Genomic DNA, 20145 nt, shown 5'->3' with positions numbered 1-20145 from the left:
AAAACCATCTTTCTGAGTTCATATGAGGTCTGAATTTCACATTGTGAAATCACCAGTGGTCATTTTGAATGTGTGCTGTTTGACAAACTTAAGATAGAAAACTCACCTGCCTGATACCATAAAGCCTTGATCACTGTCATCTGACAAAGTTCTGTAAGACAAGGCCATGATGCGGCCAAATGTGGGTCAGTTGCCCTCACCTGATCACAGTAAAAAGCCCTGTTAGATTATAAGAGGTCAGGGTTAACGATGCTATTCAAGGACCTTCTTGACTGAAATGGCATTAAAGTTGTTTACCTGTGCTTGTCCACATATCATCATGCAGAGACTGTATGTAAGTCTTTATATCTGTATATACCATCTATGATCCAAACATACAATAATGTCCATATCATACAATTCCAGACCATTTAAAGAGTTATTTTGTCTAATCTGTAGAAATTAGCAATTAGTCTTCATATCGTTCAGATATTTATTTATTTGTTTAGATACTGAGAAAAGCTGACATAAGGAACAATAAGATAAACAGCCACCATTGTTTTGCAAAGTAAAAACCCCAGTGTTCAGTGTAGAAACGGGAAGCTGTGGAATAATGAACCAAAGTGTTTCTCTCCTAACATACGAATCCATTCTACATCTGAGTCAAACCTCGTGAATCCAGGTTGGATAATGTGATGCAGCTGAGTTTTTAAAACGCGATTTAAGTTTTGAAAGAGTCTCGGGGTGTCTGATGGCGAATGATGAGATCACACAGTCACATGTGTGGTTGAGTAGTCAGCTGACTGTGAGTCGCCATAAAAGCATCACGCAGCTCCGCCGCCTGCATTGCAGTGATCTCCACTCCCCCAGTCAACTTCACCCACCGGAGGAACAGGAACAGAAACACCTGAAAACAACGCAGTCATGCTGCTTCTAACGCTGCTCTTCGTGTGCGCAGGTAAGGTCCGAGCCACGGCTACGTGAACGGTGTTATTGTGAATATTGTGCGACAGCTGTCAGCTCATATAAAGACTCAGACGTTGTGTAACTAAAGTGCGTTTCGTCAACACCAGAACGCGGAAACGCATGAAGCGGAGCGGCCAATGCTAACTCCAACTGCTAACACTGGCTTGTAGTGCGCATGTTTTTATCCACACAAGTCGGGCGTTTTGTCCTTTTTTTAAAGCAATTTGATACAGGATGGGTGCTGAATTAGTTAATTGAGACTGTTCAGTGAATCTAGGCTTTTTGTCTTATCTGTTTAAACGCGTTTTTGTTAGAAACAGACTCGGCCAACGTTGTTATTGAAGCGTTAGCCTGCCAGCTAGCAGCAGTTGGTTAGCTAAACATCGCTCGAACGCTAGCACTGGGTCAGGACATGTACACAAAGCCATTAGCTAACATGCACTTTAGAGCTCGTTTTGGATGATATTTTAAGTCGGTATAAAATAACTTAACTTTTTTAAGAAACTCACTTGGGGCTGATAAGTGCAGCCTGCTTTGTGCTGAATGAGACCTTGGTTTCGTTTGGTTACAAAGAAGTTAAGTAATTCCCTTCAGGCATCAACCTTGAGTTTAGCTTTTCACTTAAATGTCAGTAACTTTTTAAGGTGTGTTTTCAGTTTTGGTCCCCTTCTCTTATCAAACCTGAATTTGTTTTAGTTGCACTTTAGTCACTCACAGCTTCACCCTCTTATCTTTCCTATTCAGCCAAATCTGAGTCAAAGAGAAATGAACACATGGGGTAATGCAATCAGGCTATTTCCATGTGGCATGTTGCTGGCTTGGCTTTGTGACATTAAGGATCAATATATTTTGTTTGCTTCTTGTTAGAACTGAAGCTTTGTTTCTCGAAGCCCAATGGTGATATCAGTTCCTTCAAGTCATATCAGGACTTTGTGTATTTAGTCCTTATCTTCTTATTATTGATTATTATTATTTGCTCTTCCATGTTCTTTGCTCCCGTTTGCTGCAGACACTCCTAAAGAATCCCTGTCTTAGGCTTTAGGACTAAAACTTATTGATCAAAGACTGTTGTGTATGCTCTCTACTTATCTTAAGTGGTTAGGGTGATGTGAGGCCTCTTGCACTGAAATAGTTTTGCCGTCACATGTTTTTGAACAATGTAAACTGAGTCCTATCTGCACAGCTTTTTGCTCTCCATCGTGTCAGATTAAGTTCATTCACTTACAGTAAATTTATGATCTCTGTTTCAGTCAAAGAAAGTTAAATTAAAAAAAAGGCCAATTTATACCACAGCCCTTTTTGGTCATAAAACTTGAATTATTTATCTAACCGGTGACAACAGGAACCTACAGCAGTTTTCCCCCTGCTATGTAGTATCCAGCAATGTCCTGCTCATTGGTACAGTCTGTCTCTCCCGGAACAGCTTGTGATTTTGTTTGACAGCTCATGTGACTCCAGTCGGAGGGTGGGAGTGCCCTGCCTGTACTGTGACTGCTACTGGTTGAAGAGAGGAGGGGTTTCACAGGGCTCAGAGACCGAAGGTTTATCATTGTGCTTTGCTGTGAAACTTCTTAGACTTTGTCGCCAAAGGTTAGTCACTCATAAAGTGATTGTGAAAACAGGGCTGCAGAGTAGAAGTTGCTTTCACTTCACCCTTTCACTTCAGTAAAATCTATTTTTTGTGCTACCGCTTCTTTCTCATTTGTGAAACTCTGATGCAAATTTAAATAATACATTTCTCTCATCTTGTTCTGCTTTATGTGAACTGGTTATATCTGGCTTGTCGTAGTTGGTGGGAAATTATGCTAGACTTCGAGGCATATACTAATGAGACTTTATACAGCAATTTGAACTCATAGGATTTAGGGTTTTTCCCTGATGGCAGTTATAAAACAGTTAAGCAGGCTATTTATCCACAATGCTTGAGGGAGTTCTATCCTCTCGGAGCACAACTATTCTCAACTATTTTCAATTGGCTTAGGGAGGCTGGAACAAACTGTCATGGGAGAGGATTGAATCTGTCTATTTATTTCATAGTTGACTGACATGTTCATTTTAATTGTCATAATGAAGAATTCCCAAACTGGAAAGACATGCATGAGAAAAATCACATTTATCCCCAGTTATGTCAGTTTCTGTACATTTGGGCTCCTCTATGCCAAATGCAAATAGTTAATAAACATTACTTGAATCAGACACAGCTCTGAGTTCATAATAAATGAACAAACAACCCCTATTGTTGTCCAGGACAAAATGTCCTGAAACTCTTTTTGTCTTTCTATTATTTTTTTAAACTAAGCCTGCCACACAGTCACAATGATTAAAACACACTTCCTCCAGTAAAGATGAGGAACTTTTGAGTCTTGAGTTTCCTCATGTGATCACCAATATGCAAATAGGTGGGAATCTCAATGTTTAACAACCACATTTATGATAATCTGCAGTCTAGGTGACTTGTCAATTTTTTTTTATCTCTAATTAAATTGATTAATATTGGGTGAAACCACAAACTGCAGGACCTCCTTAAGGAGGTAATTGAATGCATTAGGTAAAACTAGACTAAATGAGATGATATCTAGTATTATTATCAGATATAATGTAAATATTCTTAACAGTAACAAGGTATCCTTGAATATGGTTTTGCCATGGGTCCTGCTTTCTTATTTCTGTGGTAAAATTTAAAAAAAAAAGTGTGTGAAATCAGTATTTTTTTTGTGTCCATTTTGCAGCTGCAGCAACACCTCTGCTGGGCACTGAGCAGTGTGCTCGTGGCCCCCCCTACTGGTGTCAGAATGTAAAGACGGCGTCTCTGTGTGGAGCTGTTACTCACTGCCGGCAGAACGTGTGGAACAAGCCTCAGATGGTGAGACTAAGAACGTGACAAGTGCCATCATTATTTTTATTCTAGAAATTCTTAATGTAATCTTGTTTTTTTTCTGTATTGAAATGTATCACAGAACACGCATGCTCTCCTTTCTCACAGTTTCATGTATTTTATATTTGTGTTCTGTAAACTTAGAAACATGAGAGAAAAACATATTTATTTTACACATTTGCGTATTTTCAGAAAACTGTGCCATGTGACTTGTGTAAAGAGGTATTGATGGTGGTGGAGCAGATACTGAAGGACAATGCCACTGAGGTAAGATATAACGACCAAAAATCATTGTGATTAGGAGATGATTTTATTTGACTATACCTAGCTTTATAAACTCCTTTTGAAAGACTGATGTCTGGTTGTATCTGTGATTGCAGAGTGAGGTCCTTGGGTACCTGGAGAAGGCCTGCCAGCTCATCCCTGATAAAGGTTTGACTGCTGAGTGCAAGGAGATGGTGGATGCCTATTATCCCATCATCGTGGGAATACTTACTGGAGAACTGGTGAGCACTGTCAACCTATTAACAAGCCATAGGCTGTGTCTCCCCCCCCCCCGTATTTTTAAATACGGATTCACTGGTCGAGCGTCCTTGAATGTAATAATTAGCTGAAGTAATAATAAATTAGTTTAAGGCCACAGCAAATTAGCCTTTTAATTTTGCCAGTACACGTTAGTCAAGGTTTGAATTTAGAACAATATCCAGCACATACAAATGAGCTACAACCAAGTTTAACCCGAGGTCTTATTCATGTTTGGTTTGTCAGTTTATTGTTCAGCTTCAACTAAGACTCTTCAAAAAGGTCCATCTGCCCCTTGGAGTCTGAAAAAGTGCAGTGAGCTAAATGAGGGCTATTGATGGGGAAGTGAGTCCCAAGTCTAAATGGGGACAGACGAGTCATTGTATAAACCCCATGACTGGGAGACCATTTAGTGTAGGCTTCTTTGTCTCAACTTTCACCTGCTCTTACCACGATGGGAGCAAAAAGGAACAATTTGTTCCAGATAGCACTTCCCTATAAAATGTCAATTAAAATGTACCAGTTATTGAATTTAACATGATGATTTCTGTCTTTAGGAGGATCCCAGTGTAGCGTGTGGTGCCATCGGGCTGTGTAACTCTCAGCAGGCAGCTCTGGCCAAGGTTGAGGCCCAGCAGCAGCTTGTGTCCAATGACATCCCTCAGGTCGACCTTGCCCAGCCACTGACTCCTTTCCTCCTCAATGTGCCCGGGCTCCTCTATCCTCAGGAGAGTCCCAAGCAGGAGGTCGTCAAACAGGAGGCTCCAAAGCAGGTAATGAAATAACTTTCCTCTTCATCCACAGGGACATTATGTTTTACTTTGTATTAATTTTGCTCTGAATCTTGCGTTTCTTGTAGAATGACGATGAGGTGTGCCAAGACTGCATCAAGTTCCTGACTGACGCTCAAGCCGAAGCTAAGGCCAACTCCTCATTTACAGACTCTCTCATTGAGAATATTGAGAACCAGTGTGACCAGCTGGGGCCAGGCTTGTCTGAAATGGTAAGACTCACAAAACTGCAGGAGGTTTGGTTTTAAAATATTTCTTTTCCAAAAAATTTTGTATATTAACTGTTTTCCTCATTGCAGTGCAAGCAGTATGTCTCCAGGTATGGCACCCTTGTTGTTGAGCAGCTCATGTCCATGGTGAGTCTTCTAACTTTCCCGAATCATGACGTGAAACACAATTTTTTTTTAATTTAATTTTTGTCCCATTTTAACCTGAATGGCCATTATATTCTAATATTGAATAAAGAGCTTATTAAACAATTCATCAACGCTAATGATTGATACGTTGTAATTGTTGGTGGTGCTAAGGTCATATCCACCACCCCTTGGCTTGCTCACTGAATCTATTCATATCTTTTGGATTCCTTACTTTCCTAAAAAAAAAAAAATATTTCTTATCTTTTTTCATGTGTTCTTCTTTTCTTTCATCCCTCCATTCATGTTGTCTTGCTCTTTTTTTTTTTTTTCATCCCGCTCTGGGTTTTGTGTGCTGCTCCCCAGGAACAGGTAGGTCTCCTTTGTGTTCAGCCTGTAGCCTCTTAACCACTAGCTCCTGCTTTTTGTGCTGTCCACTCCACTAGAGATACTCACCTCGCACAGTAGAGACACATGTACAACTATGTTCTAATTATGAGTGAGACCACTAGACACTACCCAAACACTGTTTGTTTGGCTAATGACTTTACAACCAAGTGCTGGTTGGAACACACTGCAGCAAAGGGCCTCATTAACATCCCCTCACGGTACACAACACTGTCATGTTTAGAGTATGCTTGGATCTTTTGACTTAAAAGATGAATCTGTCAAATGAGAGATGAACTGAAGGGCCTATAACCAACGGCATGTTTTGAATGTCTAATCTTTTTTTTTTTTTTTTAAATACTAAGTTCTGAGCAGCAGAAGGAAACATTATTTTCCTGTAGGGATGTGTGTTACGCTATGTTTGGTACAGTTAAAAGAAAACTGCTTGAGCTGTCTTTTTTGGGGAGGGGGGTTAATATAGATGTTTGCATGGGTGGTAATGCTGTGGTATGATATGCAGACTAGAAGCACTTGGTTTATGGTAATGGCATGCATTGTCGCCAGTTTTGTCAACGGACCTTTTGCCGTGGAGCCTAACGTTTCTGGTTCTGTCCTCAGCAACCCAAGGACATCTGTGTCCATGTTGGCTTCTGTACTGCTGCTCTGAAGAAGTTTATTCCCATGCTGAAGCTTCATGCTGCTAAGACTCTGTCCGCGGCCAAGACTCTACCTGCTCTCAAGATGGTCCCTGCCACCAAGATGGAGTCTGCTAAGTCTGTAAGTTATGGTGGGCTGACATATCAGCAGTTATTGATGGAAGACAAAAATATACCATCTGTAGCTCAGTATTTCACACTCATATGAGACATTGCCTCTGTGTGTTCCAGTCCATGGTGCGTGTCAGCGAATCCCCAACATGCACCATCTGTGAGTTTGTGATGAAGCAGCTGGAGGACACGTTGAAGGATCAGAAAACAGAGGTGCGACACATGCAACAAAATACACCTATTACCATAACAATAGAAACTGCTGTAAAGAAGCTAATGGTATTCAGACACTGCTCTAGTATCAGGCTGACTCATCTGTGTTTGTCTCAGGAGGAGGTGATTCACGCTGTGGAGAAGGTGTGCACATACCTGCCCCGCACTCTGACTGCCCAGTGTAAGGACCTGATCGAGACCTATGGCCAGGCCATCATTGATCTGCTGGTTCAGCAGGCTGACCCCAAGACTATCTGCACAGTGCTGGCTCTCTGCAATGATGCCAACCGTGCATATGTCCGTAAGTCTTCACTCTTTAAAGGTTCAGTGTGTAAGATTCAGGTGAGAGGGATCTATTGGCAGAAACTGAATATAAAGTAATCGTCTAATATTCATCTAAATTTTATAAATTGTTTTATATACGCTTGAATGGGCCCTTTATTTAAATCGTGAGCAGGTGTTCTACGGAGGCCGCCATGTTTTTTTTTTGTTTTTTTTACAGTATCCTAGACTGGACAAACTAAACATCTTGAGTTTCATGACAAAAACCACAGGTTCTTTAATGTTTGGAAGAGTGAGGTGAGGCGTATTTAGCTGCAACATTCAGCTTCACCACTAGAATTCTACACACTGAACCCTTTAAGCACAAGCTGACTGCCAACAATGGCTTTGCTGGCAGCACAGATGTTAGGGAGATCTTATTGTATAATCTGTTTTTAATTACCTCTATTAAACCCAAGGTTTTTTCCCACACATGTAGTACAACACTGATTTCTGTTTGAATTCTTTCCAGCTGCACTCGACCAGACTCGCTTCAAGGCTGGTGGTTACTGCGAGGTGTGCAAGATGGCCATTAATTACATTGACCGAATTCTGGAGAAGAACGCTACAGAGGAACAGATAAAGGAGGCTGTGAGGAAAGTGTGCAGCTTCCTGCCTGACTCTTTCCAGGCTGAGGTGAGAAGTTGCACCTTCTTAGATTGGTTAACTTTTACCCATCCTCAGGTGACAGACTTGTATTTACCTGTGTGTCTGTCTGTGTCTACAGTGTGACCAGATGATTGTACAGTACGAGCCAATGCTTGTCCAGCTGCTGCTCCAGATGCTCGACCCAGACTTTGTGTGCATGGTAAATATATATATTTATTCATGACAAAATATCAAGTGTTGTCAATGTGTAATCTTCATTGTGAAGAGTCAGACTTTTTTGGTTTTACCAAGACATTTTATTCCTCCTAATCCAGGAGATTTTCAAAGAATTTAAGTCGTTCCTTACTATTATAGCTAGTTTCTTTTATTTTTAAATTATTGGGAATAGACACTAAATTGGATATTCAGTCCCTGCAGCCCAGTTTAATATTTGAGTTGTGTGTGTCTAACAGAAAATGGGAGCCTGTCCTGAAGCTGTGCGCAGGCTGCTGGGAACAGAGCAGTGCAGCTGGGGACCTGCATTCTGGTGCAAAAACATGGAGACAGCATCACGGTGCAATGTGAGTAATTTGAGTTCTATTTGGAAACCAAAATATGTCTCCAGTGTGGTACTCTTGACTTCTGTTTTGAAGATATGAAAGAGCGTAATTTAGTTTCTTTCATGTAAACTATTAAACAGGTTTTCTTTTAATAAGCACGTGCCAACCTCTTGTTTCTGTCTTTCAGGCTGTGGATCACTGCAAACGTCATGTGTGGGTATAGAGGAAGATCAGCACCAACTCAACCTGTAGGGAATTTAAAAAGAAATAATATGGTAGTGCTGCTTCCCAGTTTTAAATTTGTTCCTGTTTCTTTTTAATAGACTTAAATGACTTCTGTTTAAACTTTTGATATTTTCAATGATGTCATGGAGGAAAGGGACTAAACTATTTTTTTTTTTTTTTTGGGGTGGGGGACGGGGAAGGAGTGATTTGTGTATAGTGGCCTGCAGCTCAAGCCTGTGATTTCCTCACTGAGCACATTTGGTTGTTATATTTCCCTACATTGCTTGTTGAGAGAGAGGTTTGTGTGTGAGAACACAAATTCAAGTTTCACATGTCGTATAATGTTGACTATGCATCAGCTGGCTGCTGTCCTGCTGCGTCTTCAGACCCCCCCCCCAGCTGTGTTCTAATCATTTTCCCTGGTGAAACCGGAGAGATGGCTCAGTGTGTTAATGACTGGCATTAATTTTAGTAGGATGTCTGATCTTTGAAACAAGTTTCTATTTTGCAGACAAAATGTTAGATTTTGTTTTAAGGCGCTGATATGGAGGTGATTCGTCTGAGATTGTACCTCCCATTGTTTGCATTCTTCCTACTGTTTGTAAATCACTGCGTTTCTAATGTGCAAAAAGCATCTCAAATTTGGTTTGTCTGCTTCAAATCCTGAGTAAACTGTCCATAAAATCTGTACATTTTTAACAATTAAAGTGATCCCAAAACACTTCAGTCTCTTTTCCTTTACTGTAAACTGAATAAGTCTTGTATTGTTAAAATGAATCAATCTGGAGCCTTAATTATTTCCTCAGTCAGGTGAAGAACTCCATTAAACCACACCACTTAACTTTTGATCAGTGATGCTAACAAGGGGTCCATAAACTGCAAATGTAACAGCTGACTTTTTTCTAAAGATTATAGACAACTGGTGTCTAGGTTAACTCTGGGGGAGTCATTTGATTTCCTCCATTTCACTACAGGAGAATGACAACATGTGTCGTTTGTGATAAAAGCACCAGTTTAAGCCCAAGCTACAACAATGCTTTACCCTTGCAACTTGCAGTGCACGTGATCAATTTAGTCATTTAAAATAACTGAAATCCACAAGCTGTTGTTGGAATTGTTTAGTTTATAATGCGTGATAAAGTCAATCCACAAGTTATTGGAAATGTTCAGTTTATCATTGTGTGATCAAGTTCAGTTACAGACAAATCAACATCCTGTTCATTGAGCACACAGACATTTTCCCACCTGTGTCCCTCAGAAAGATGTGGTCTTTCCTTACCACTGGCAAGTTTGTTCATTTAGGTTGAACTAAATATTTAACACCCCCGGCATCTATATCACCTTGAAATATCTACAACATGCATTTTCCAAAATGAAATAAAAAAATGTTTAATGAATTGTCCCTTATGGACTGCATAGATTGCAACTCTCGCTCTAGGAGCCATTTCCTCATTTCAAACATGTATAGATGTAGGCTCGGCCCCTCTGGCTCATAATGAGCCACATCAGTGTAAACTCTGTGCTTTTAATGTGAGGTATGAAGGAGTTAAGGCTTTTTAGACAAGAGGGGCAATGAGCAGCTTGTCAGTTTTTCCACATAAAACACCTGGCTGTACTGATGTGCTTTGGTTTGAAGCCCTGGTTTTTCATCAGCACTGGGCAAACTACCTCATCTGTCCTACTCCATTATACCACTGGACATGACAGGGCGATTGCCTCACAGCATGATCAGATGCAGTGCACGATGAGCACAGAGAATGCAGAGCCAACCGCCAGTCCCAGAGTGAGGAAGAAGGACATGACCACTCCTGTGGCCTCTGCCAGCTCCCGAGGGACCACCTTTGGTCCATAGATCATTGGTAGAGTGCCTAAGTAGCCATTGGAGAGGCCTAACATGCAATTAAACAGCACAGGAAAAGCATCATGTTTGAATAGCACTGTGTGAATGTGGTCCCTTGGCTGGTAGTTACAGAATATGAGAAGTGGGACCATGATGGTGCGACACATCACCAGCACCGGCAGGACTCGGCTGGTGGGGCCTGGGACCTGCAGCCAGGCGGTGGCCTGCCTGCCGCAGAAGTCTGCTAGATTGTACAGGAGGAAGCTGGTGAGGGGCACAAAGTAAGTGGTTGTCCAGGGGCTGCCGCTGTCCTTGTTAACAGACTGGATCCCTGAGGATACTGCAGGGAACACCATTATAGAGATGCAGAAGACGCAGAAGACACTGAAGCCCAGCACCCACGTCTTCCTCAGGATGGGACGCAGTGGTGGGGTAGAGACTCTGCTCACTGCGCCGTCACTTCCATCTTCTGTCATCACTCCTGCACTGGTGCATGTTGCTGCCAGCATGTAGTGTCTAGGGGAAAGAAGCGGGATGCAGCATAAATGCTCCAATAACTTTTGAAGAGTGAGATGTCATTCTGAATTTTATCTGAAGTCTTAACAGCTGCAACAGAGCTTTAAATTGCTCTTAATGTAATGAATCATTATTTTATAATATAGCTGCACTTGAACAAGATGTATTGATGTAGTCGTCTGACAGTTTTATTATAAGGTCGTTATTACTCTGACTAAAGGGGCAGGTCAAACTTAAAATGAGTTCAAAATCATTATGTTAAGTACATTAGAAAAATGAAAATAAAAAGTGTTTATTATGTGCACTGCTCCTGATCTAAATGGTAGTTTTAGATAGATGTAAAATTTAACTGCACATACAAAATAACTGATGCATGTAAATTTGGAATATTTAGTAGAATTATTTTTTTACCAATTTAAACCCATTGTTTGGGATTTAAACTTTTCTAACTTTGGGCACCATCTGGTGGTAGTATGCAAAATGACACATTGGCTCTTTCTTGACCCCTACCACATAATTCCACCAAGTTTTGTGGAAAGGTTTTCTGTGTACAAACACATAAAATAAGATAGCGGTGAAAACATAACCTCCTTAGCAGAGGTAACTATTTAAAATCTATGATATTCATTATGATGAAAGTAACTGACAGGTTTGGTAGGTAGTATATGTATCTAAATGGGACCAACAATATCCTGGTCTGCATCTGACCTTGAATATGCCAGTTTTGGCAGCAGCAGATATGTGATGATACAGAGCAGAATGAAGAAGTCAGCTGTCAGGAAATAGGCCAGAGCGCTGTCTGTCACGTCCTTTGTGAGCGCCAGGTCCATTATTGCTGCTACTGCACTCAGCGTGCCGCCCATAGCCTGACCTGAGACAAAAATAATGAGAATCAGCTTATTGTGCAGTTGTTTAAGAATAGAACTTTGAACTACCTGCCATAATTACCTCTATGTTAAAGCAACACTATGCAAGTTTTACCGAGCAACAGCCACACAGGGTGATTTATTCTGTTGGCTTCCATGTCGAAGCGATTAATTGGTTTTCATGTAGAGATTAAACAATCTCAATGTGTTGAGTGGAGCTCCGCCTGCATTGTCTCACTCACCGAACTGAAACAACTGAGCAGTAGATATTACCCATGATCCCCGGCTTCTTGAATCAGAAGATACAACAAATACATCAAACTCTGTTTAGAATTCTTGATATTTTAAAAGGTTCCTCTGTGAATATGGGAGATGAACGCTGGTTTTTAATGACTTCTAGATCTTTTTAACTGATCTACAGTTCAGCATTACTCTTGAAGACATTTGAATTCACACATGCAAGTCCTCTGGAGAATCTGCGGAGGATCTGCAGAGTTCAGTGCATGTCTGCTGCAATTTTAAAGGTACAAGTTGTATAGTGTTGCTTTGAATAAATTTAAAAATATTAATTGATTGAAAAACAAGTCTAATGTGCCACTATAGTGGTCTTGCATAATACAAATATAGAAGACAGTGCACTCGACCTAAAGTTTGAGGCATTAGAGAAGTGTTGCATAAATATGCAAAACGTAGAAAACAAGGTTCCAAAACTGGATCATTTATTCCCCTTTTCCACAAAGGCAGTTCAGAGCCAGTAGCTTGTCTGGAATCAGTTATTTGTGTTTCCACAGCCAAAGAACTGCCTCTCAGCCAGAAACACTGGTTCCAGAGTGGCACCAACTGATCTAGAAGTAAGAACCGCCTCCGCCAGAGGCTGGGCACGAGATTATCATGACTAACAAGATCAACCACAACTTTGATGTGACCACTTGTATCGATCTCACTTCAAAGCTCTGTATGCACATAAACCTGACATTTGTGTTGATGAAGACCAAAATATGTTGGTTTTACCCGGTCTGACTTTACAGATGTGTATGATGACACCGTGTCTGTGTGTTGGTGTTTGTCTGCGTGACAGCGCGAGACAGACAGGAAGAGAGTGGGCGGAGTCAGGGGGGGCTGAATAAAGGAATGAATGTGCACAGCTATGAAAAAAAGATTTGACCCATTTAAGAAAAGTATCGAACATTATGTTGGGATCAGTGTTGATAATGTGTATACCCAGTTGAATCAATTCCTGAGGAGGCAGACCATTATATCAGCAAATGAACTGATCAATCGCCCACTGGGAAATCAGAGACTTATATGGTGACGTAATGATGTGACTCTAAGCCGGCTCCAGCCCATGGAAAAGAAACAGGTTCTTAAAAAGTGAGCACAGGTCTGAAGCAGCGCTAGCACTCATTTTGTGGTTCTGTGTAAATACTATAACAAAAACACTGAACGACATTCCCCACCTGAATGAGGACAGTACCTGATATAAGAGCCTGAGAGATCCTCATGGGGAAATGTCCACTGATGCCAAACACGCTGCCAGAGAAGAGGTTGGAGGCCCCACTGACGACAGCCACGCTGACTAGAGTCCCGACAAAGAACTCCCCCCTGCTGTCTGACACGTCCACCTTCACCAGCACCGTGGTCACCACAAACACCACCAGGATCACAAAGAGAGACGCCAGGATCCGGACATTGGAAGACAACCTACCAGCATAGAAAACCCACAGATGTTCATGGATTAGGCAGAAATTCTAATTGATATGAGATGTTTTGTGAAAGATAAGATATGAACTATATTGACTCCACACAAAAGGTGAGATTTGATTATCTACACAAATAATATAAATGTATTCTGCTGCAGAGATTTGACGAAACATCCCTTTATCAACCCCTAAAATGATCTCAAACCAGAACAGACTAATCTAATTCCAGACAGAATGTAAAGAAACACAGGATTAATAAAGCTGTAAGGATGTAGAAAAGGACAAATGTACCATTGTAACAAGTAAACACAGTGAAACTGTGCGAAATGTACCCAATACTATCTGTCATGGTGAACTCAGCAAGACTCAACAAGGGAGCTGTGAGAGTGTGAGTGTGTGTGTGTGTCAACCTGTTAACTAGGATGTAGTTGAGTACCAGAGACAGCACAGAAGGAACCGTGGAGGCAATGACCAGATAACTTTCAAAGTAGTCCTGTGAACAGAAGAGTTTCTTGAACACAACAGCACACACCCATGTATTCAAATATCATCTCAAACAAAGAGGAAATGAGAGGAGAAGGAGAACAAACGTTTCTTTGTCATATTTGTTTCACTCATATAAAAGTCGTTTTCTAATCTGAACATTGTATTGTTGTTTTTTTTTACAGAAAAGCAAATCTTGACTAAAAGTCTTTTGGCTGTTGTTTGCTCAACTATTTCAACATAGTGCATGTCATCAATAATTTATCTCTGCATCCCATCAGGAAGTGGCAGTAGCTGTATTGTACAGATGGAGCGAAACAGAAACCACATAATCAACCGTGGTAATTAACTGTGAAGACATTTAAATCAATAGAGGGAAGATACTTTTCTTTGACCATTTCTGACTTTAACTTATCCCTCTTTGACAAGCCTCTGGCATTTCTAATAGTGTGATTGGGTTGGAATGGATGACAAATGTGAAAGGACACTGAGTCCTCACATCTGTCACACGATTCCTGTGTTCACACGTGAACAATAAAACCACTTTGTGTTTAGTTTGTCGTCCCATCCACTCACACTGAGATGTGAACGTTGATCCTCACTGTTGCTGGGATTAGTGTTGTTACTCAGTTTGTAGAGCCAGTAGTGTTTGGCTGTTATGAAGAAGTTCCATGGCAGCAGGGAGCCGATACCCATCAGAAAGAAGATTATGTACACGAGACAATAGGAGTCCTCCGGACTGTAGCGCACGGCCAGAGGCACTGACGAATGTTTGGGCAGGAGGGACGCAGAGGGACTCTGGTCCTCGTTGTCCTCGTCCTCAGATATGTTGTGGTTGCCGAGAGCAGTCGGAACATAGGAGGAGTTGAGACTGGGCTGCACCGGCTCTGGGACGTCCATTTTTACAGATAGAAGAATAGAGGAGACTCGGAACGTAAAGATGAGAGAGAACAGGGAATGTTGAGGTAGTGAGAAGAACAGGAGACAAGACAGGAGGTGTTAAACAGAGACCTGGGAAAGAGAAGAAAACCACAAGTTTAAAAAAAAAATTCAATAAGAAAATCACTGCAACATTATAACACTATTGCATATGGCTGTAAAGTAAAACAAGGTAAATATATTGTTATCAATAACAATATAACAAAGGTCAAATATATATCAATACATTACTTATGTATTGTGTACGCTCAGTGAGGATGTACAACACACAGTTGATCCACCTCAGATTTATAAAACACTTTGCTGTTTATCAAGCAGTTTTCATTCTCTGCTCATAGACAATAGTCTAAAACCACAACCTTCCATCAGGAGCAAGAATCAGTCAAAGTAATGAGCATGTGACATCTATCATGATAATAAGCAATATTGACTTATATGAATATTTTTTATCTTGACATCATTTTTAGCCACTTTACTCAGCGCTACTATTGAAATTGGATTATACTTACGTTTACTTGTGCTTGTCCACAACAGACAGTGGTTGTTCTGAAGCCATAGTCTGGATATATTTCCAAACTGTAGCTGGTAGAGATCAGTCCAGATGTTCAGATCCTGCGACGCTACAATGCAAGGATGATAATTAGCCTCTGGGGATACAAACAAGTCTTTTCCAAACGTGTCTACGACAATGCGAGACTTGCATGCTCAGCACAAAACCGAGAACATGACACACTGTTGTTTAAATAGGGATCAGAAAGTTACAGGATTAAACAGTGGCATCATCTCCATGGTGATGGAGCTGATGAGGAATGTGACATCACTGCACTAACAGTGCTCATCATTAGTATCTGGCAGCAGTGTGTGGATGTGAACCCGCTGCTCCCACACAGGTCACGGACTGTCCGTTCTCATACACCAGCGTATTCCTGGAAGTTAAATGCAACCACATGTCCTTTATTAAGGCATGCGCTTGATCGACTCGTTATACTGACTTTGTGCAGTCACAGCAGTTTGATCCTGCGCCTCCTCTCCACACCCTCACATGTTGGAAATTAAGGGCTGGGCTGGTGCAGGCACGAGACGAGACAGCAAAAAGAAACTCAAGACTTTCTTGCACAATGAGATGTCGATAGTCTGCACTATTTAAGGCGGTGAAGGTTTGACTGACATGACAACAAAAACGCTGATCTGGCACCCAAACAGCCTCGCGTGCGTCACCAATGAGGAACCAGTGTTCACATGATGGTCAGCCAGAAAACCAGTGGAAGGACAAGTAGCTACGCGATGTGAAAACAATCAAACGTCACGGCGACAGTTTGGATCGAGGAAGTATGATCCCTATCCCCGCAGACAGCTGCTCTCACTTACTCAATTCACACCACGTCACGCAAAAAGAAACGCGCTAATTCTGCCGCAGTCCGCGTTGTTATGATCCTCAGGCGACACATGTGGAGGTTTAGAGTGAAGTCCAAACTCCTTTTTCCAAATATTAGAAGCTAAGCTAACTTAAGCTCTGAGGCACCAACCCACGTAACCGAGCTGCTGGAGCTAAAGAAGTCAAATATAAACGTACCTGTGTGGTGGGGGGGACTTGTCTGTTGTTTCTGTCTTCTCGTGAAGACTTACTCTGACATTTAAATCCATTTCACGACCTGACTTTATTTTATGGTCAGCTGACTCTCCAGCCCCGACAGTAACAACAGTGACACATCCGGGGCGAGCCTTTCAGAATAAAAGCGTCGTCTGCACAAATCTAAAGCAGACTGATTAAAAACGTATATTTCACAGAATTGAACCATCGTGTTTATCCAGTAATTTATATAGTTAGAGAATTTGTGTATTTTTAAAGTACAAATAAAATAATAAAAGTTACCTACTTCTATTAATCTGAAAGCCAGACCCACAAACCGGAACCGCTGTTATTATCATCAGTTTGCTAATTTTCCGGTACATCCTTTCCAAAATAAAAGCTATACCGGAAGCTTTTATTTACGGCACAGCTGGAATAGAGTATAAATGAGTTCATTCAATTATCGTAGAAGATTTTACTTGCACAAATAATGCTAAATTGTTATTCAAAAAATATGCTGTTCCTGTAGTAGTGGATGCTACTGACCTACAGTTCTTAAATATCCTGTTGAAAAGCAATAAAAAACAACAACCCCAAAATGGTTGCGATATGAAAATCACATACAACTAGGGCTACATTGTAGCACTAACGGGCCCGAGCACACGCATTTTGAAGCCTGTTGCGGTTAGTGGAGAGAGCGATCAATGACCAAGGGCACGTCTCCGCGTTGCATGCGTTTTGCTCACTGCGGCAAGGACAAACGCTTCACTTCCTGCGTCCGTCACGCTATGTCGATCCTTGCCTGCTAATTGCTCATTACGGTCCACGCTATCAATTGCACATCACACTGTGAACATTTTATGTAAATCGAATGATAGTTGTAAAACAAAGCTTACTTCCTGTTGTCAGACTAATAGATCTGTTCAAGTAGGGGCTCTGATGTAGCGTGAGCAATTTTGTGTCAATTGGACAATGTTACAACAACATAATTATCACACTGATCAGTAGGTGGCGCTATGACCCTGCACTAATATTAATATATGGAGCGTCCGTCTGTCCGTCTGAAAAAAAAAAATACGGACAGACAGACGGACGAAAAAAATTAAATTAAATTAAATTAAATTGAAATAAAAAAATTAAATAAAATCCGTCCGTCTGTCCGCCCAAAAAAATACTAATAAATACAGACAGACAGACGTCCGAAAAAAATAAATAAATCTGTCCGTCTGTCCGTCCCAAAAACAAAAAAATATACGGACAGACGGACGGACGAAAATCCGTCCGTCTGTCTGTCCCAAAAAAAAAAATATACGGACAGACAGACGGACGAAAATCCGTCCGTCTGTCCGTCCCCAAAAAAAAAAATACGGACAGACAGACGGACGAAAAAAAAAAATTAAATAAAATTAAATTGAAATAAAAAAAATTAAATAAAATCCGTCCGTCTGTCCGTCCCAAAAAAAAAATATACGGACAGACGGACGAAATCCGTCCGTCTGTCCGTCCCCAAAAAAATATACGGACAGACAGACGGATGAAAAAAAAAAATTTAATAAAATTAAATTGAAAAAAAAATTAAATAAAATCCGTCCGTCTGTCCGTCCCAAAAAAAAAAATATACGGACAGACAGACAGTTTATCAATCCGTCTGTCCGTCCCAAAAAAAAAAATATATACGGACAGACAGACGGACGAAAATCCGTCCGTCTGTCCGTCCCAAAAAAAAAAATATACGGACAGACAGACGGACGAAAATCCTCGTCTGTCCGTCCCCAAAAAAAAAATATACGGACAGACAGACGGACGAAAAAAAAAAAATTAATAAATTAAATTGAAATAAAAAAATTAAATAAAATCCGTCCGTCTGTCCGTCCCAAAAAAAAAAAAATATACGGACAGACAGACGGATGAAAATTCGTCCGTCTGTCCGTCCCCAAAAAAAAATATACGGACAGACAGACGGACGAAAAAAAAATATTAAATTAAATTAAATTGAAATAAAATTTTTATAAAATCCGTCCGTCTGTCCGTCCCAAAAAAAAAAAATATACGGACAGACAGACGGAGAAAATCACGTCCGTCTGTCCGTCCCCAAAAAAAAATATACGGACAGACAGACGGAAAAAAAAAAAAAATTAAATAAAATTAAATTGAAAAAAAAAAAATTAAATAAAATCCGTCCGTCTGTCCGTCCCAAAAAAAAAAATATACGGACAGACGGACGAAAATCCGTCCGTCTGTCCGTCCCCAAAAAAATATACGGACAGACAGACGGACGAAAAAAAAAATAAATTTAATAAAATTAAATTGAAATAAAAAAATTTAATAAAATCCGTCCGTCTGTCCGTCCCAAAAAAAAAATAAATACGGACAGACAGACGGACAAAATCCGTCCGTCTGTCCGTCCCAAAAAAAAAATATACGGACAGACAGACGGACGAAAAATGTCGTCCGTCTGTCCGTCCCCAAAAAAATATACGGACAGACAGACGGATGAAAAAATAAAATTAAATAAAATAAAATTGAAATAAAAAAATAAAATAAAATCCGTCCGTCTGTCCGTCCCAAAAAAAAAAAAAAATACGGACAGACAGACGGACGAAAATCCGTCCGTCTGTCCGTCCCAAAAAAAAAAATATACGGACAGACAGACGGACGAAAATCCGTCCGTCTGTCCGTCCCCCAAAAAAAAAATATACGGACAGACAGACGGACGAAAAAAAAAAATTAAATTAAATTAAATTGAAATAAAAAAAATTAAATAAAATCCGTCCGTCTGTCCGTCCCAAAAAAAGAAAAATATACGGACAGACAGACGGACGAAAAAAAAAAGAATTAAATAAAATAAAATTGAAATAAAAAAAATTAAATAAAATCCGTCCGTCTGTCCGTCCCAAAAAAAAATATATATACGGACAGACAGACAGCTAGGAGCAGTTCATCAAAGTAAAAACATGTCACTTCCTGTAGCCAGCAGGTGGCGCTGTGATTTTAAGTCAAGATTTCTATTTGTAGATGTCACCAGGCCGGGACTCTTGTCTTACATGTCTAGTTTGGAACTCGATGCCACGCCACGGTCACACCGTGTGACGAAAAATCGATCTTTGAGGTAGTTTTCATCTCCATCTTCTTGTGATGACATGCATCTCCATATGAAGTTGATCTGATGAAAGCCCTGGGACAAGTACATCAAAGTAAAAATGTGGAAAATGGCCAATATGGCCACTAAATCCAAAATGGCGGGCTTCCTGTTGCTTTTTTCCCATTGCACCTCTGACCTTTTTTGTTTGTCTTGTCATAATACACCTGGGCTACGATTTTTGTGAAGATCGGTGAAAGCTAACTGAGGGGCTTTTCCTTAGATGGCGCTGTTGAGCCATTTTTCCACGCCCATTTCAAATTACTCCAGAATACTTTTTGGGGTTTTGAATTCCCTGCAAACTTTGGTAACAATTTGAGCATGTCTAGGCCCTGAAAAAGCCTCAAAAGGGAAATACAAATCCTTCGAAATACAATAGGGCCTCCCACCGGAGTAATAATATCTGATACAAAAAAAGTATGTTACATGAATGGGCTACCACTTTCAGAAATAGAAATGTAAATATTGGAGAAACTTAACTGAGTCAAACTGAGTTTTGTTTTGAACTTTGGCTACTACAAAGCTCATGAAATGAAAAAACACAA

At 40.5% G+C, this 20145-nt stretch overlaps 2 protein-coding genes across 4 annotated transcripts; one reads left to right on the top strand and one right to left on the bottom strand.

Moving 5' to 3' along the window:
• The first annotated feature begins 778 nt into the window (after positions 1 to 778).
• Positions 779 to 9268, top strand: LOC124854584 (prosaposin). 2 transcript variants are annotated; one of them, XM_047342457.1, is made up of 15 exons: positions 779 to 937; positions 3675 to 3808; positions 4013 to 4087; positions 4201 to 4326; positions 4900 to 5115; positions 5202 to 5345; positions 5433 to 5489; positions 5853 to 5858; positions 6492 to 6650; positions 6761 to 6853; positions 6971 to 7154; positions 7647 to 7810; positions 7902 to 7982; positions 8236 to 8343; positions 8510 to 9268. In XM_047342457.1, the coding sequence occupies exons 1-15, from the start codon at positions 904 to 906 to the stop codon at positions 8543 to 8545; spliced, it is 1617 nt and encodes a 538-aa protein (XP_047198413.1). In that variant the 5' UTR covers positions 779 to 903; the 3' UTR covers positions 8546 to 9268. The 2 variants fall into 2 exon arrangements, with proteins under 2 accessions (XP_047198413.1, XP_047198414.1); XM_047342458.1 differs by lacking the exon at positions 5853 to 5858.
• A 384-nt stretch (positions 9269 to 9652) lies between these two features.
• Positions 9653 to 16597, bottom strand: slc29a3 (solute carrier family 29 member 3). Of its 2 annotated transcripts, none has more exons than XM_047342459.1 (7): positions 16465 to 16597; positions 15401 to 15511; positions 14529 to 14963; positions 13880 to 13962; positions 13244 to 13470; positions 11612 to 11774; positions 9653 to 10903 (listed from the first exon to the last, which is right to left on the bottom strand). In XM_047342459.1, the coding sequence occupies exons 3-7, from the start codon at positions 14850 to 14852 to the stop codon at positions 10276 to 10278; spliced, it is 1425 nt and encodes a 474-aa protein (XP_047198415.1). In that variant the 5' UTR covers positions 14853 to 14963; positions 15401 to 15511; positions 16465 to 16597; the 3' UTR covers positions 9653 to 10275. The 2 variants fall into 2 exon arrangements, with proteins under 2 accessions (XP_047198415.1, XP_047198416.1); XM_047342460.1 differs by lacking the exon at positions 16465 to 16597 and adding an exon at positions 15884 to 16192.
• Between the last annotated feature and the right edge of the window lie 3548 nt (positions 16598 to 20145).

The sequence above is a fragment of the Hippoglossus stenolepis genome, chromosome 12 (assembly GCF_022539355.2).
Source record: "Hippoglossus stenolepis isolate QCI-W04-F060 chromosome 12, HSTE1.2, whole genome shotgun sequence".
Classification (NCBI taxonomy): domain Eukaryota; kingdom Metazoa; phylum Chordata; class Actinopteri; order Pleuronectiformes; family Pleuronectidae; genus Hippoglossus; species Hippoglossus stenolepis.
This window is presented reverse-complemented; position numbering and strand designations above follow the sequence as displayed.

What these genes read in the sequence shown, in the direction of transcription:
- LOC124854584 (XM_047342457.1), top strand. Translation starts at nt 904, where the DNA reads ATGCTGCTTCTAACGCTGCTCTTCGTGTGCGCAG. An exon ending in AGATGGAGTCTGCTAAGTCT is followed by an intron (nt 6,651 to 6,760) that starts GTAAGTTATGGT and finishes TGTGTGTTCCAG; the next exon opens with TCCATGGTGCGTGTCAGCGA. An exon ending in AGACAGCATCACGGTGCAAT is followed by an intron (nt 8,344 to 8,509) that starts GTGAGTAATTTG and finishes TCTGTCTTTCAG; the next exon opens with GCTGTGGATCACTGCAAACG.
- slc29a3 (XM_047342459.1), bottom strand. Translation starts at nt 14,852, where the DNA reads ATGGACGTCCCAGAGCCGGTGCAGCCCAGTCTCAACTCCTCCTATGTT. An exon ending in AACTACATCCTAGTTAACAG is followed by an intron (nt 13,471 to 13,879) that starts GTTGACACACAC and finishes CTATGCTGGTAG; the next exon opens with GTTGTCTTCCAATGTCCGGA. An exon ending in CCAAAACTGGCATATTCAAG is followed by an intron (nt 10,904 to 11,611) that starts GTCAGATGCAGA and finishes TCTTTCCCCTAG; the next exon opens with ACACTACATGCTGGCAGCAA.